The 18,290-nt window shown below is 39.3% G+C and overlaps 2 protein-coding genes across 8 annotated transcripts in view; one reads left to right on the top strand and one right to left on the bottom strand.

The window, feature by feature from the left end:
- Positions 1–18,290, bottom strand: part of CFAP96 (cilia and flagella associated protein 96) — a 183,967-nt gene that overhangs the window by 147,028 nt on the left and 18,649 nt on the right. The window lies entirely within an intron of this gene.
- CCDC110 (coiled-coil domain containing 110) lies at positions 1,833–16,463 on the top strand. 2 transcript variants are annotated; one of them, XM_082444802.1, is made up of 8 exons: positions 1,833–2,072; positions 2,418–2,522; positions 8,575–8,630; positions 8,898–8,963; positions 10,179–10,289; positions 10,389–10,448; positions 11,126–13,199; positions 13,512–16,463. In XM_082444802.1, exons 1-8 carry the CDS (start codon positions 2,063–2,065, stop codon positions 13,559–13,561), a joined length of 2,532 nt encoding a protein of 843 aa, XP_082300928.1. In that variant the 5' UTR covers positions 1,833–2,062; the 3' UTR covers positions 13,562–16,463. The 2 variants fall into 2 exon arrangements, with proteins under 2 accessions (XP_082300928.1, XP_082300929.1); XM_082444803.1 differs by lacking the exon at positions 10,179–10,289.

Genomic DNA, 18,290 nt, shown 5'->3' on the forward strand with positions numbered 1-18,290 from the left:
TTGGTGACAACGGTTTTAAGTGGCCATGAGTAATCAGAAAAGACTTCCCTCGACATACATTCACAAATGCAGTGAACAACCCCAAAATGATGCGTCCACCATCCACCCCTATTCTGGGGGTTCATGTTCTCTTCTTACCCTTCCAGGTTCTCTCTCACCAAAGAACAGGGTCTCCATGTGCAACTGTTGATGTGAGGCCCTAACATGGGGCCTTTTCTGAGGGGATGCCATTCATGTCATAGACACTGTAATTACTGAAGACGTTTTTAAAATTTATTATCTTTGTTGGCTCCAAAGATGGGCTTTTTATATATTAATTACAATAATTTTCTGACAAATAAATTATTCCTATTCTGAGAATACACATATGTGATTTAGTTTACTAAAGAGAAATGAGTTTGATAATCAAATGATCTTGTTGACCTAACACCTAAAATCAACTGATCTTCTAAGTAAAGAACTGCTTCTCTAACTGATGAACTGATTGGGAAGTATCTTAAAATTAGAGTAGATCTCTATTGAAATTAGCACACTGGCTAAGTTTGAGTTTTTGATATTATAGCTCTTATCATCTGCTTTTTCCATTCTGTGCTAAATGGTGTGGCTGAATCCTCTCATTTAAATCCACAAGTAACTTCTCTGTATACATTTGCCATCATAATCCACAAATATTACATAGACAAATTAGTTATTATAGAATATTATATTAATTATCAGGTTATTAGATATTAAAATATGTTACATAAAGTAGAATATTTTATAGTAATTTCTTATTTATTATGGAAATTTCATTAGTATGGAAGTTAACTTACTAAAATGTAATGCTTTTTAATCTACATTCTCCCTTCAAAATACTGTAATTTATTCAGAATAGTAATTTAACAGACACTGATGAAAATTTTTGTAGCTCTTCGGAAAAAATTAACTTTGTCAATATCAATCATCAATGGAGAACCTAAGTTCTCAAAATTACAATTTGTTGAAATTGTCTACACCACCACAAGACTGTCGAATCTTCTAGACACCATTTCTATAGGCTAAAAAACAAGAAATTACAGCAAGTAAACATTGAACCTCTGATAAAGAATTTCATTTCCATGAAAGCAAGCCACATAATTATATAATAAGTTATGTCATCATGACTTTAAATTCCTTATTGTGACTTAAAATTTGAATTTTCAGTTATTTTATATTCTATCTGTAACGGTTGTTATCGCAAAATAATAATATACACTCATTTAAAACTTTTATTTAAAGAGCTCCACTTCCTGATGGGCACAGGGATTGACTGCGGCCACGCCAACCAGTCCTCAGCTGAACAAGCCCCAGCTTCCAACGCTACATTCATCTTGTGCAAGCGGTTTGCCCAGGTGCACAGGAAATGAGCATGCTCTACAGATGAAGACCGGCGCCTCTGTGACAGCTCTAATGTGTACATTTCCATACACGGTTACTGAAAGTTCATTATCGGAAACAGGGGTCTTCTTTTAACCACAGCAAACAGACGTCCTTTCACAATAATGGTCTAGGACCGTTCAAATCCCCAAACGCTGAAACTAATTCGACCGATGGGTTGAAACAAGAGGAACAGAACAGAATAAAACAATGAAATGGCGATCAGAGAGGTGGCGGCGGGGGGCGGGGGGGAGTTCCTAGGTGGCTGCGTGTCTCCAAACATTCCCCTTTCTCCACACAGCTTGGGTCCAACAGGTAATGTGTTAAGTCAGAGTCTGATCGAGATCAAGTTCTGGGTAGCAGGGGAGCGGCGGGGGTGGGCGTGGGGGGCGGACACACCCTAGTGAGACTGTCGCTGGGCCGGGGAGGCACAGCAAAGGTAGCACGCAGCTGTCGCGGGCGCCGCTCCGGCGGGGCGGGCGTACTGCACCCCGGCCCCCGGCGCTCACCTTCCTCCTCCCCACCCCCACCCTCGCGCGCGCCCCACTGCCGCTCGCTGTGTCCCGGCCACCCCGTTACCAAGCAACGAGCTGCCCGGGCGGGAAGCAACCGAGCAGACTGCCTGGGAGAGGGGAAGGCGGTTGGAAAGAGTGCTTCAGCAGCAGAAATGAGCCCGGGTAAGAGCCGGGCCGGGGGCTGCCCTGGGAGGGGGCGCCCTGGGAAGCGGACGCGTGGTGGGCAGCGCCGCCTCCCCCCGCCCCGGCTCCTTCCCCCGCGGGTCGGGTCCCGTCTGGAGTGCGGATCTCCCAGACGAGCCGCACACCTCCGCCCGCCCCGGGAGGAAAGCACCGCCTGCGTCCCCGCGCCTGCCCTGCATCCAGCCTCGGAGCAGCCCGGCCCGCCGCCGCGGCATGGCCCCAGCGCGCCCTCCCGTGGCCGCTCAGCGCGCCCGCGTCCCGAATCCCCACGCCTCGCCTCCTTTCTCCCAGCAAAACCAAAAGCCGCGTACTGTTCTGTTACAGAAAAGCATCCTGAGGAAGAGGAGGAGGTTGACTGCGTTCTCCTTTCAGCACCCAAGATCCTAAATTCCTCTGAGTGGGTAAAGGAAAATGGTGGCAGTGAAACAGGTAAAACCTCCCAGGCCAAGGCTCCGACGGCAGTGATGTTTCTGCCTTTTACTACAGGCAACCAGTACGTTACCTAAATCCACTGGCCCAACTGGTGTGCTTCTGGTAACTACTCGTAAGATACTAATAATAACTAACACGGGACATTTACTTTGTGCCAGATGTTGTTCTGAGCACTTAAATGTATCAACTCATTTAATCCTCACGACAACCCTATGAAGTAGGCACTACCATTCTCCTCATATTACAAGTGAGGAAACTGAGGCACAGAGAGGTTAACTAACTCCCCAAGGTCGCACAGGCAGCAACGGACAGAGCCAGTGTTCAGCAGGGTAGCTCCAGGGTCCAGGCCTTAACCTCCATGCTACACTGTACTGCTTCTCTGAATACCAAATAAGAATTGCTGATTTTTTGGACAGTCACTAAAAAGTTACCTATTTTTTTCCAAGAGAAATACTTTTATAGTAAATATCTGTGGACTACAGGATACTGTATAGGGAGGATGTTTGAAATCATTAAAAAGCTGCAGTTTTCAAGTTCCATATAAACCATGAATAAGATGCAGGGAGGATCTGAGAACACTGGAGCTGGAGTCTAGCTTCCTTGAGAGAAGCTGAAGGAGGCTACACAGCTCTCAGAGGGGCCTGGTGTTCACGTGAGACACCAGCGAAGGAGCAGAGCGCCGTGGGCGGAAGGCAGTATCTAAACTGAGGGGCCACGTTGGGATCCTACAGTTGCCCATAAGCCACGCGCGACACATGGGCAATCCAGACGCAGAGGTGCTGCGACAAGTGGTGAGCCGGAGACCTGAGGTCAGGTTGGGGTTCGTCCACCTCCATAAACCGGGGACCTTCACAACGGCCTTGTCCAGGGCTCTAAAAAAAGGGCTGGAGCAGCCACACCCGGCAGACAAAAGACGCAAGACAATTGGATGCCAGTGACCACCAGGATAAGCCACACCTCAGTAGAGGCCGCAGGGCAGTGCACTGACCTGCCCTCTCTCTGCTCTTCTGTGCCCCTCCCGCCTGCATGAGGCCAGGCAGGCCTCCCTGTGCAACGGGAGGGGTGATGGGAAGCCCTGAGTGGGGCAGAAAGCCCTCACAGAGAGATTAGACACGGAGACAGCTCCATACCAAGAGAGAGTGTTTAAGGTCAGAAGAGACTGAGGGAGCTTAATGTAGCAAGACCGTGTGTTCTCTAATGTGAGTGAGATGGAAGGCTCTGGAGAAAAATGCCAGCGTTCACAGAAAATGCAGTTACATACAAAATAGCACATATGCTTGTGTGAGAGTTACAGTCTTTCTTGCTAGAGCATGGCGGGTATAAGGGTAGGGACTCAATCGGTGAGAGATATTCTAAGTTAGGCGCCACCAAAGATGGCAGGGACTTCGTGCTTACAGCTCAAGGCAAAACTAGGAGGTGTGACCTTGTGCCCTCCCCACTTTCTGTTCTCTTAGCTACACTTCATGGTCACCAAGTGATCTATTCGCTGGGTACTGACCAACAGAACACTGACGTGATTTGCATAAGTAATGCCGAATTACAAGGTCGTATATATTTCTCAGGTCTCTGATTTTAAAAGAACAAGGAGTTAGTATATGGCGTGAAGTATATATATGGAGTGTCAGAGGTGGGTGGGGAGTGTGCAGTTTTATTTCAAATAGGATGGTAGGAGACCTCCCTTAGCAGATGACATCTGAGCAAAGACCTGAAGGAGGTAAAGGAGTAGTCAGTGCAGATTTCCGGGGAAAGAACATTCCAGGCAGAGAGAACAGCAGCTGCAAAGGTCCCTAGGTGGGAGGATGCCTGGCATGTTTGAGGACCAGCTGGTGACGGGAGCAGAATGAGCACGGAGGAGGATAGGAGAAGGGTTCAGAGAGGATACTGGGCTTTGTAATTCCACCTAAGGATGTGGGGTTTTATGCTGAGCAAAATGGGAAGCACTGGAGAATTTGGGCAGTCATCCCTCCCTCCCATCTCTATTAGAAATTTTAAATTTACCAAATCATCATCATACTGATAATACCCTTGTTGCTACAGTAAGAGAGTAAATTTTTCTTGAGCATTTACCGTGTGCCGTTCACTGTGTAAGGCTTTACCTACAAACGAGACACTGACCCCTCGCAGTGAGCGTGCAAGCTGAGGCAGCCTGGCTCCACAGCTCCCATAACAAAGCCTCGTGCAGATGTGCACACTCCCCTGCTCTGTGCCTTACTAGTCTCCACAGGATTCACTGCCGTCTTACACACAAGATCCTTTGTTCCCCTCACATGGGCAGGGATTTTGCATATTTTCTTCACTGTAGGATCCCCAGCACCTTGGACAGTACTTGATACATAGCAGGTGCTTAAAAATAGTTGTTAGATGAATGAATGAAGGCTTGGGTTGAACAGCTCACAAGGCTTCAATAAAACAGTTACTTCTAGGAGTGAGTGTGAATTGTCACAGCAAAACTCAGTATTTGAACCTGAGAATTAAAAGGCGTTGACTACAGAGTGTCTACCATCGTATATAGAATCATTACCACATTGCATTTTTAAAACTCGTTTGTTCTCCCTGCTCTGTTAGCTACAGGTATGCCCTTAAAACTTTCTCTATACATTGAATATGACATCATCTTCTGCAGACTTCAGAATAAATTCCCTATATCTTTACGTTAATTACCTCAAAAGTCATCCTGCTGATAACTATCTTGTTTTTAAATTTTGACACTTAAATATGAAACAGCTACAGAACTTAAATTGAATATAATCTGAATATTTCTTGCAATCTGAATAGAGTATAAGCTTCTTCAGGGCTGGCACCACATCCTCTACTAAATACTTCCCAATAGTGTACATTCAGCAAGGACTTGATAAATGGTGACCTGTGACTGTGTTCCCTCTCCTGTGCTTCACTGATAATTTCCCTTCCAATTCTAGAATCACATAATCCTATGTGTTTCTTTAAGTATTGATGAATTTTAAAATTATCTTCCCTTTGGGAATAAGTAGTAGCCAATGTCTCTGAATCTCATAAGAAAAACAAAAAGTTATTTTCATAGCTTTTAAAAATAGATGAATCCAACTCTCTGCCTACTCTGTATCTTCACTGAATCATATGAACTTTGCAGGAGAAAAACACTCACTTCTGAGTCATACCATGGATCTCAATGCTATTTGGAAAAGTTACTTTATTTCCCCAGTAAATGCTTTTGCAAGCCCTGTCCAAGATAACTATTCCACTCTTCTGGTTTCCTCAAATCTCCAACACCTCTCACCGCTACCTCCCAACGTGTAACATGACCTTAAACTATATGAAAAAAATAGAAGCAATCAGACCCAAACTCCCTGACCTTCAACCTTAAACTCTGCTAACCTACCGCCTGTGTCCCATATTCTCTGCTGTCCCCCACTTCAATGGAAGGACTGTCCCTGCTCAATCACAGGTCATTTCCTCCAGATCGTATCTCTCCTGGAATTCTTAAGTACTCAACTTTGGCCATCAGCCTTCCTCATTCTCCAGAATTCTTCTTCTCCTCCATTTCCACTACATGATTCCCGCAGTAAGCAGGCATATTAGACTCTCTCATGGTTAAAAAAAAATTCTTCTTAACCTTCACATCTCTTCCCAAAACCCCTATCCCCACCAGGCACCTTATCCCCTGCCACAGTAAAACCAGAAAGCGTTGCCCACGAACCTTCAGGTTCCATCTCCCCTCGAGCCACTTCATCTGGGGTTCTGAGCTGCTCGCTGCACAGAAAGTGCCCCTGTCTAGGCCAGCAGCAGGGTCCATATTTCCCAATGCAGTGCTCATAACCACTCCCCTAACCCAGAGCCTGGATTATCCAACTGCCTGTTGACATCTCCACTTTGATGTCCAACAGAAAACTTAACTTTAACAGACCTAAACGAATTTTCCCTAAAATATGTTCCTCCCCCACTCTTTTCCATTTCAGTAAATGGCATCATCATTCGTCCACCTGCTCTCACTAGAAACCTAGGAGTCACCTTTCCTTCCTCGACACTGGCCACATCTAATTCTCCAGCAATGCTTCATCTCCAAAACATATTTTGAATCCACCTATTTTTCTCCATTTCCCCCACTGCCATTCTAGTCCAAGATACCTTTGTCTCTCCCTTGGATTATTCCAACAGTCCTGCAACTGCTACCTTGTAATCCATTATCATGCAGGAGAGTGTCCTATAATGTTTTTAGTCAAATCAAATCATTCTTGTGATTGAAGCCCCCCAAAGCTTCTCATTTCTCTTAAAATAAAAGCCAAATCCCTCAGGATGGCCTGCCAGATTCTCTCTAACCTCACCCCCGTCTCCCCCTGAACTCTTAGCACACCGTGCTCCCGTCTGCTCAGGAAGCTGCATCCACATGGGCTTTCTTTCTGTTCCAAACACAGGTGACACGTGCTCTGCTTCAGGGCCTTGCGGTTTCCTCTGCTCTGAATCTCTTCCTACAGATGTCCCCATGGCTGGCCCCTTCTTATCACGTAGCAGTCTTGGCTGAAGCCACAAAATGCCAGATAGGCCTTTTCTAACCACCCTCCCCAATGCTGTCCTCACCCCCCCTCACTGTCACAGTAGCCTATTTTCTTTGTGTTATTTATCATTATTTGGAAGTATCCTGTTTATATCTTTGTTTGCTATTTTTCTGTTTACTTTTTTTAGAAGGTAGGCATAGTGAGAACAGGAGCTCCGGCTGATTTATTCATTGCTGTGTCTATAGTAACTACAGTGGGGCACACCAAGTAGTAGACACTCAAAATCTGAATGTGTGATATTACTGAAGGAATGAACCACTTGAACATGAAACAATATTTAAGGCCAAATCATGAACTTATCAAAATTATTCTAGACTTTCAGGTAGAGATTTTAGAGCTAAAGAAGATCCCAGACCTTCCTCCCCCACTACAAAAGGACATGAACAAAAAAACCCCGCCAGAACACCAGCAAAAACTTTACCAGCAGTACCTGGAGAAGGAAGGGGGCACCCCCTCAGGACATAAAATTGGAGAGTGGAGGCCAAAGATGAAAAGAGATGATTCTGGCAAGGCTATCTATAGCATGGCTCATAACTCCCTCTGACTTTCAGAGGCGATAAAGAAAGCCAGAATCCTGAAGATACTCATTAATGCACCCCTGCCCAGCCCCCACACACAGTCCATCCCTGCCCTGTGATGAAGGTGGGATTCTTCAGCTGGCCAAATGGCTCCAGGCTCTGAACCACAGCAGCTCTCTCAGTGATGAGGGCCACACTGGGACTGGGTGGAAGGAAGTATACTTTGCAACCAGATTCTGTAACATCTGGCAGACTACCATTCCAAAGGAGATGCACTGACTTCTTTAAAAACCTTCTCTTACAGCAGAAATTGTCAGCCTGGGGCAAATTCTAACATAACTCTCATTTCATTCAGGACATGTTTTTTAATTTTTTTAATAAAAATTTGCAAAGCAAGTAGCCTAACATTTGGGAAAAAAGAGGAATGTATGTCAGGAAATTTGCAAGCGTTATATAGTCTCTCCCCTATTGCAGATCTAAAATCTATTTTCTAGGAAGGAACACACGGATCCTTATAGCACTTTGCTTAAGGGCATAACAAAAATTATGTTCTATTAATCCAAATTGTTTTCCATGTTAAGGAAGAAAAACATCACATGGCTGTTGCATAGGTACTGAGACCTATACAGGACTTTGCCAAGCGTCTCCCTTAACATAAGAATTGTGAATTTTTTTACCAAAAAATATAGTTTATATCCCAGAAACAAACAAAGATATCTGAGTTCCTGAGAGTTCTCAGTTTGGTGTTACAAGTTAAAGGTTTATTATAAAAGTAATACCACTATTACAACCTTAAGTAGGTGCAGTATTGTAAGTCAGATGAGAATTATCTCTTAAACTCACTATGCAGCTAGCATCGGGTTTGTCTTAATGTGAACATCAGTCTCACTATCTCTTTGCCTCACCATCCAGGAAAGCTAGGAGACTGCTTTCCATTAACATTGTTTAAAAATAACACTTAAGAATTAAATCACATAGTTTTTCAATTTTACTTTTTAGAATACGGCTGCATAACAGAATCAGAAAATCAAATCCAACCACATTCAGCACTGAAAGTGAGTATATTTCATTTTATTTTCTCAGAAAATCTGTGTAAAGTCTGATCTTTCTCAGAATACTTCCTAAATATATACGGGTTTTCCACAAAAGTCTTCATCAAAATGCACTGGAGAGTGAGCAAGAATGATGAAGAATGTGAGTCACCTGACCCTCACATGATCCTTGTAATAGGCAACTTTGGGGGATTTTTTTTTTTTCATTGTAACAAAATGTATGTTCACCTAAAAATGTTCAATTTCATACCTTGTGTAATTTTGTTATAGGCCCTTCGGCATCAGCTGGAATCATTTCAGGCTCTCCAAATACAGACTTTGCAGAATGTTAGCATGGTATGTTTCTTCTAATTTACATAGAAAATATCCAAACAGAATACCATCACACATTTCTGAGCTGATGATCACTAGCCAACTGATTAGTTGATATTGAATGTAATAAGGCCACAATCCTATTCTAGACACAAAATTGGCAGGAAACTACATTCTGTTATACTTGCATTTGGATATGAGCCAAAAGAAATAACACTGATTTTTTTAAAAAACATAGGTTTAAAGTGCTACCTATATATAGTCTACAAATAGGGACTCTCATTATAAGTGATATAAAATCTAAGTCAAACAGACTAAGGGAAAAGTGTACTTTGTTAGCTCTAGTAACGCAAGCCCTAGGAATAGCTCACTTGGGGATGGCTTCATCCATAGGTTCAGGACCCTCGTCATCAGGGAACCAGCCTCACTCCTTATCTTGGTTCTGCTTTTGACAGTAATGTATTCTCAGACTCCATGTGGTAGCAAAAGGGTTGCTAGAAGTTCCGGCCCTTATCCTTCCAGATTCCAGTTAGACAGAGATGAGACTGTGCTTTTCTCTCTCAACAGTGTGTACTGAGTTCTTGGCCTGATTCTGACAGCCCCACGTGCAGTGCTTGAAGCAATCACTGTTCAGAGGGAGGCAACGCTCTGACTGGTTAGCTCTGGGTCACATGCCCACCCCTTGGAGCTGAAGGAGGGATCTGTATCACCAAAGGCACATGGACTTTATCCAGAAGTACAGGGTAGTGTTAACAGAAGGATAGGGCATGGCTCCTGGGGGTACATAACACAACGCATAGTCGCTAAAGACCCAATATAAACTTCATCCTGAAATTCTTGTACTAAAAGCAACTGCAGGGAAATGGGAAGAGAAGATAAAATCCTCCTGAGGATGACAGAATAGATTCCATTCTGATGACAGAGATCAAAGACCTCTGACTTATTCAACAATGTAAAAATCAAACATCCAAAATTATTTTAATTCATAAGATTTTATTGCTTTCCTAAATTAAGTCTTTCTGATTTTATAGTCATGTAGTAAAGACATACTTTTCTTAAAGATTCCTTCAATGAGAGAGATTACAATAAATTAAATTTAATTTTTATTTTATATGATGGAAAAGAATATGCATAGGAAATTTAAAGGTATCTTTCAAGTATAATATCTATTATCCTTGTGCATTCATAACTTTATAAATGTGAAATCAAAGTCCGACATTCTTAATTTCTCTTTTAAAGGTGCAGTCTGAAATCAGTGAAATATTGAACAAAAGTATTACTGAAGTAGAAAACCCACAATTTAGCTCAGAAAAAAATCTAGTATTCAGCACACGCAATGAAAAAGCTTTGGTATGTGTTTCAGTACAAAATCATTCCTACATTTAGGTACTTCAGAAATGTTACTACAACCAGTTTACCTTCACCTTTACATTCTCCCCTTCTTCACAGGGCGACTGGATTGTCAAAGATGAAAATAAGGAAACTCCTGTCCCGAAAACCCTAAAAGATGTGCGTTTACCTCTGTACTTCTGCAATTTTCTTGTTTCTCTTAGGACAGCGTGTGAGGGGCATTTGACTTAGTCCATATACCTAAAGATTCCCAAGTAAACTGAAATACATGGCAGTTTTTCTGTCCACTTTGAGTTTTTCTACTTTTAGGACTGACTTACACCTAGAGTGAGTTCTCTAAAACAGGTCCAAACTAGAGTCACTGTGTCCATACTTATTAGAACTTCACACTTTCTCTGTGAAGAGTCACAGCCCTAGATCCATTTGAAACTAGGAAGACAAGCTAAGGTTGACAAATAGCCCAGAAGTAGAAATTTTCATTTTCCTTAAACTTCCCTTTGAACTATTGCTTCTCTCTTCCCCACCTATCCATGACGGTCTCTTGAGAAATGCTGAATTTGTATTTCTGGAATTGAGGGGTTGGCCCTTCTATCTCACCCCCTAAGGAAATAAGTGCAATTTCTAAGCAAATTGTGAAGACCAGAGTTACAGATCTCAAAATAATGGTAGATTTTCTGGAGAAAATGAATCATACTTGTCAGCCTCTTTGCTGCAGAAATGGATAAAATGTTCATTCTGGTTGTAATAAAAATAATTCCTCCACAAAATATTATCTTAATTTGTTGGTCATGTAGCAAATGATAGTACATTCATAGTGTGATTTTTATTGTTACTAGCCTATAGAGAATCAAGAAGAAACCCTTTCTATGGAGAAAATTCAGCATTTTGAGGATCCTAGGACTCTTCATTCAGTAGAAGAAATATTCAGTAGTGATAGTGTTAACAGTCTCTCTCAAGGTATAAATATCCCATGCCAGATACATTTCAAGGACATATTAACTTCGACAGATAACTCAGCTTCAGAAAATTCTGACTTGAAGAATGATAATAACCTTTATAATTTCCTACCTAATGTACCTCAAAACGGGATGTCTCAAGCTGATATGGTAATTGTGGATAAGTCCAGAATTACTGTGCCTTTTCTCAAGCATGGATTTTGTGAAAATTTAGATGATATTTGCCATTCTATCAAACAAATGAAGGAAGAGCTTCAAAAGTCACATGATAGGGAACTGGCACTTACAAATGAACTGCAAACTTTAAAAGCTATTCCAAGGAATGGTAACTATGACCTGCCCCCCACTCACAAGGAAAAAATTAACTTTATTAAGGAAGAAAATATTGAAAGTAACTTAAATGAAGATATAAAATCAAAGAGAATTTTGGAATTAGAGGCACTAGTAAACAAATTACTCCCACTTAGGGAAACAGTGTCAAAATTCCATGTGAGTTTTTGTAGGAAATGTAAAAAACTATCTAAGAGTGAAATACACAGGGGGGAAAAGAATGAGAAAAATAATAAAGAAATTCCTATTACTGACAAGAATATTGCAGATTTAAAACTCCATTCCAGAGTTCCAAGACATACACTGGCATTCTTTGACCCAACAAAATATGCCATGAAAGACAAAGAAAGACAACCATTTGCAGTAAAACAAGGATCAATAATATTTGAAAATGAGAAGACATCCAAAGTCAATTCTGTTACTGAGCAGTGTGTAGCAAAAATTCAGTACTTACAGAATTACCTGAAAGAATCTATGCAGATACAGAAAAAAGTAATGAAACTGGAGAATGAAAACCTAACCCTTAAAACGAAAATTAAACCTCTTGTCTTTATCACACAATCTCTGATACAGAAAATTGAAATGTATGAAAAACAACTTAAGACATTGGTTGAAGAAAAGAACACTATTCAGTCCAAGTTAATTAAAACAGAAGAAGATGGCAAAGAATGTCTTAAAGAATTGAAAGAAATAATTAGTAACTATAATGTTCTCCAAGGACAAAATAAAACCCTAGAGGAAAAAAATAGTCAACTTTCTTTGGAGAAGCAACAAATGATAGAAACATTAGAACAACTAAAAAGTAAGGAACACCAAACTCAAAGTGACATGGCCATTGTCAATAATGAAAATAAACTACTGATCACAGAAATGGAATCAATGAAAACAAATATTCTATTGATACAAGAGGGAAAAGAAATGTTAGAGGAAAAAACATACCAGCTTCTAAAGGAAAAAGGCTCACTTGAAAATGAACAAAAAGAAAACCAGCTAGAGATAATGCAGCTAAAAGAGAAAGAAAGATTGGCAAAAACTGAACAAGAGACACTTCTTCAAATAATAGAAACAGTTAAAAATGAAAAGCTTAATCTTGAAACAACCTTACAAGAATCTACTGCTGCAAGAGAAATGATGGAAAGAGAAATTGAGGATATTCAAACATACCAATCTACCACCGAAGAGAATTTTCTGCAAGAAATAAAAAATGCAAAATCAGAAGCAAGTATTTATAAGAATAGTTTGTCAGAAATGGGCAACAAATGTGAAATGTTATCAAAAATGTTAATGGAAATTAAAACTGATAATCAGATTCTAAAAGAAGAACTAAAAAACCATAGTCAAGAAAGTATAAAATTTGAAAACAGCATCAGTAGACTTGAGGAAGACAAAATACTTTTAGAAAACTATGTAAGAAGTATAGAGAATGAAAGGGATACCTTGGAATTTGAGATGCGGAATCTTCAAAGAGAATATTTAAATCTAAGTGAAAAAATCTATAATCATCGTATTGACCTATCAACAATGGGCTACATTTCAAGAAGAGAGAAATTCCATCTTGACATCTATGATATTTATGAAGACACCTCTAGTCCTAGGAGTAGGCCTTTAGCCCCTGATTTGAAAGGTATGTATATCGTGGTGGATTAGAAGAAATATGTTTAAGATTCTTTTAGCCTATCGGGCATTAGCCAGAGGACAGTAATAAGAAGGTAAGTACAATTCAGTTTTGTAAGATTTGTATCCAATTTATTATATAGTGGAATTATTTAGAGATTTTGCTCTTTTGATAAAATTCATGTTATTTTATTTATACTACTTCTATACGTTGTATATGACCAAAGCAACTTCGGCAGCAAACAGGGATTTTTTTAAATTATTATTTTTCTGCAATACGCTTAGAAGTCCAACCTTTTAAAAAATTCTTCTTTTTTTCCAGGAATTCCAAGTAAACCGTATCAATTGCTTCCATCCAAGCCATGTAAATAAATTTCTAAAATCAATGTTTCAAAATCCTTTGTCCAAGTACTTTTTTCAACAAAAAATTTTAAATTAACTTTTACATGTGATTACAATGACCTTATAATTGATTAGACTAGTTTTTTTAAATTTGAAATTGGAATTAGGTATATATTTTTATGTTGTCAAGAACTGTCAACATTCTGAGACTTTATCCAACTTGTAAGCTAATATATGTTAGCCTGACAGTTTCATGGGTTCTAGTGGAAGACATGAGACTCCTGGGTCCGAGATAAAGGACAGTTTGTTGCTCACAGCAATAGCAGGAGCCAGAGTAACAGCACTTTCGCATGGGTTCGCCAAGCCCCAGTTCCTATAGGCAACATGAAAAGGGTCACACAGTGGTTGCGTTACAAGAGAAAACTCTGAGCTTAGGGAACCATTATTTTTCTGAGTGCAGTAAGCATGCCTGCCCTTTGCTCTAGATGGAAATGTTACCTTTATTATACAGGACAGTTAGAATACCTGCCCTTGCTCCAGCAGAGACACTATCTCTCGCTTTCAAGACTTCTTGTTATACAAATAAACTTATTGAATTTTGTCAAATGCTTTTTCTGCATTTTATTGAGGTGATCCTGTGTTTTCCCCCTTTAATCTGTAAATATGGTGACTACATTGATTAATTTTGAAACATTACACCAACCTTGAGTTGCTGAGATAAACTTCATCAGATATCATGTATTATCCTTTTAACATACTTCTGGATTCAATTTGACAATATTTTGTTAAAGATTTCTGCTTCTATGTTCAGGATATTGGTATCTATATTATTTTCTTTTTATGTCTTTATCTGATTTTGGTGTCAGGAAAATCCTGGCCTCATAAAATATAAGGTCAGGTTTTCCAATAGGAAAGTGTTCCCTCCTCCTCTATTTTCTGAAAGGATTAGTGTAGAATTGGTATTATTGATATTATTCCTTTCTAAATACATAATATAATTCACCAGAGAGCCTGGAGTTTTCTAAATGGAAAGGGTTTTACACTGCAAAATCAACCCCATTAATAGATACAGAACTATTCAGATTTTCTATTTCTTCTTGAATCAGGTTTGATCATTTGTTGTTCTGAAGAATTTGTACATTTTACATAAGTTCTCAAGTGTATTGGCATAAAGTTGTTTATAATATTCCTTATTATCTTTTTAATGTCTAGAGGACCTGTGATGTCCCATCTTTCACTTCTGACATTGATAATTTGGGGTTCTTGTGATTCTTTGGGCATCTTGGGTGTGGATTTATAATTTTCATCACACTTGGAAATTTTCAACCATTATTTCTTTAAATCTTTTTCTCACTGCTCCTTTCTGAGATGCAATAACACATATGTTAGACTGTTTGATATTGCCCTAGAGCTCACTGGTATTATTTTCATTTGCTTTTCAGTCTTTTTCCGTGTTTCACTTTGGATACTTTCTATTACTATATCTTCAAGTTCACTAGCTTTTTCTTTTGCCATGCCTAATTTTCTACTATTCCCACTTACTGAAGTTTTTCATTTCAGTTATCTTATTTTTCATCTCTAGATTTTCCATTTGGTTCTTGTTTATAACTTTCATTTTTCTTTCCAATATGTTCATATTTTCCTTTAAATACATTAACATGGTTCAAGTAGCTATTTTAATGTCTTTATTTGCTAATTCCATCTTTTCTACTGTTTGGGGGTTTATTTCTATGGACTGATTTTTCTCCCAGTTATGGGTCATATTTTCTGGCTTCCTGGCATATCTAGTATGCCAAAAATCCACCTGGAAGATGGGTTTTTGTGAATTTTACATTGTTGATTGTCCGAATGTTGTTGTTTCCTTTACAGATTGTTGGAATTGGTTGTGTTAGGCATTACATTACTTCTGCTTCAATTTGGTGCTTTCAAGGCTTGTTTTTTAAACTTTTATTAGGGTGGGTGTAGAGTAGCCTCTAGTCTACTCGAGATCCTCTGGAACCACCACTGAATGCAAAGAGGTGAGAATGTCCCAGCCTTGAATGGTTCCTGGCCTTCTGTGAGCTGTGGGAACCATGACAGGTCCATGTTGTTCTTTGTCCTGCCTCATGTTGTTCTTTGTTCTGCCTCATGGAATTTAACCTTACGCATGCCTGTCTTAGATGTCAGCAGGGTTAAGGGGATTCCTATGCAGATTTCTGAACTCTTTTCCTGTGTAGATCTTTCCTCTCTAGAACTCAACCCCACAAATTCGAGCCACTTTAGAGTCCTTGGTTCCAATTTCTGTCTCAACTCAGCAAGGCTACTATACTTTGAGATTCCAAGTCCTCCATCCTCTTCAGTCCAAAAGTGCCTCCAGACAAAAAGCAATTGCAGGGCTCACCTCAATTGTTTCCTTTTCCTCACAGATCACAATCCTGCACTGTCTGTGTCCAGTATCTAAAAAGAGTTGTTATGTATGTTTTGTACAGTTTTTAATTGCCTAAAGAAGAAGCATAAATCTGGCTCCTGATACTCTATCTTGGCTAGAAGCCATTTCTGGGTAGTCAAGTTTGGGAAGTTTGGAAAATCAAGTCCTATGAACAGACAGAACACAGTGTTGACTTTTCTAGGTAGCTGGTATATGCAGGTATGTTTTTCCACCAGATCTCCCCCAACTATAAAGAAGATGCCTGTAACTATGAGTATGTGTGTACAGGGCTATTGACCAGAATAGAAACAGAATTATTCTTATTGGAGTAATAATGCCAGAACAAGAACCTTACTCTTGTAGTCCCAATTCTCCTTAGGTAGCTCTTCAGAATGTTCAGAGGCAAGATGCTTAGTTTTTCATCTGGGGGTAAAATTCTGGGTTGCCTGAACTGGGAAAGCACTGAGGATGGGAAGGAGGTAGGAGGAAAAAAAGAAACTGACTGAAAAAGTCTTTCCTGAACACACTTTTTTTTTTTTTTAAAGAAATTCACGTTCTTTTATTTATTTATTTATTTATTTATTTATTTATGACTGTGTTGTCTTCGTTTCTGTGCGAGGGCTTTCTCTAGTTGCGGCAAGTGGGGACCACTCTTCATGGCGGTGCGCGGGCCTCTCACCATCGCGGCCTCTCTTGTTGCGGAGCACAGGCTCCAGACACGCAGGCTCAGTAATTGTGGCTCACGGGCCCAGTTGCTCCGTGGCATGTGGGATCTTCCCAGACCAGGGCTCGAACCCGTGTCCCCTGCATTGGCAGGCAGATTCTCAACCACTGCGCCACCAGGGAAGCCCCTGAACACACTTTTAATTAAACATTTTTGGCTCTATTCTTACTTTTTTTGTCTACAGAATTTTTTTGAAACTCCTTATTCTCTGATGATCCCCTTATGAGTCATTTTTCTGGACTCATTATTTTACTGTTGTGTTATTAGGGTCAGAGGAGAGCCAGCAAATAAGTGTGTTCTGCCTGCCAATTTTAATTGGAAGCCCCTAATACATTACTGTTTTTGATTATAGTATAAATAGCTTCTTAGTATATTTTTGCTTAGAACAAACATCCTCTTTCAAATATTCATGACATACTTTAATGTTTTGTCTTCAAAATAAAATTTAAAATTAGCTAGTCAAGTTTTATTGTTTTTATTCTGTAGGGATTTTTATTAAATTGCATTAAATTTATTGATATATTAAAGATAAACAGCAAGTTTACAATATTTAGTCTCCCTGGAGCATGGTCTATTGCTCCGGCCTCCTTTTATATCTTCATTTTAATCCTAAGTTTCCATAGTTTTTTTCCTATTGTAAATAGAATAGTTTTCACATTTCCTAATGGACATATGGAAAAAAACTATCTTTTTTGCACATCATTATATACATCTGTTTATTGTACAATTTTATTAGTTCAAATATCTTTCAATAGATTCTTTTTACATTGTAGGTAAATAACTATATATCACCTGCAAGCAATAATATTGTCTTTTTCTAATATTTATTTCCTCTTGGGATTTTTTCTTGTCTTCCTGCATTAATATATTTATATTAATATATTTTCCAGGGCAGTGTTTGTCTTGTTTATGGCTCAAGCTTAATGTCTGTTATCATTGTGATAGATATACTTTAGAAAGTAAGGAAGGTTCTTCCTAATCATCACATCCTAAGAGGTTTTAAGTGGAAAGAGTATTTAATTTTATCAAATGGCTTTTTAGCATCTATTAGGGGAACATGTATTTTTTTCATTTCAGTATATTGAAGAACTTTATTATAATAATAGATTCACTCATGTCAAGCTATTTTAGCAGTCATAGAATAATAAATCATTTTATGTTCATTTAAAATGTGGATTCCATTGGCTTGTATTTGATTTAGGATTTTTTTTAATGAGTTAGAAATATTATTTTCCTATTTATGTTATCCTTGTCCAGTAATGCTATCCTCATAAATCAAAACTCTTTTCATATTTTTCTATGATCAAAACAATTTAAATAACAAAAGATTTCTCTGTTTTGAAGATTTGATAGGATTTAGCTCCTTAATAATCTAGACACAGTACCTTTTGGCTACTAAGTTTAACTATTATTTCCATTTTTTCTACCCTTATTGGTCCATTCATGTTTTCAGTTCTTGTTGAATTACTTCTGGTAACATTTCATTTTCAAATGTATTTGACATGGAATTGTACATGTTTTAACTGTTGCTACATCTGTGGTTAAATCTATTCCTTACTCAGAGTATAGTTTGTATTCTCTCTCACCTCTCTTTTTTTTCTAGGCTGCTTTTCAAAAAAACAATTTTA

This window comes from Balaenoptera physalus (genome assembly GCF_965194825.1).
Source record: "Balaenoptera physalus genome assembly, chromosome: 21".
Lineage (NCBI taxonomy): Eukaryota > Metazoa > Chordata > Mammalia > Artiodactyla > Balaenopteridae > Balaenoptera > Balaenoptera physalus.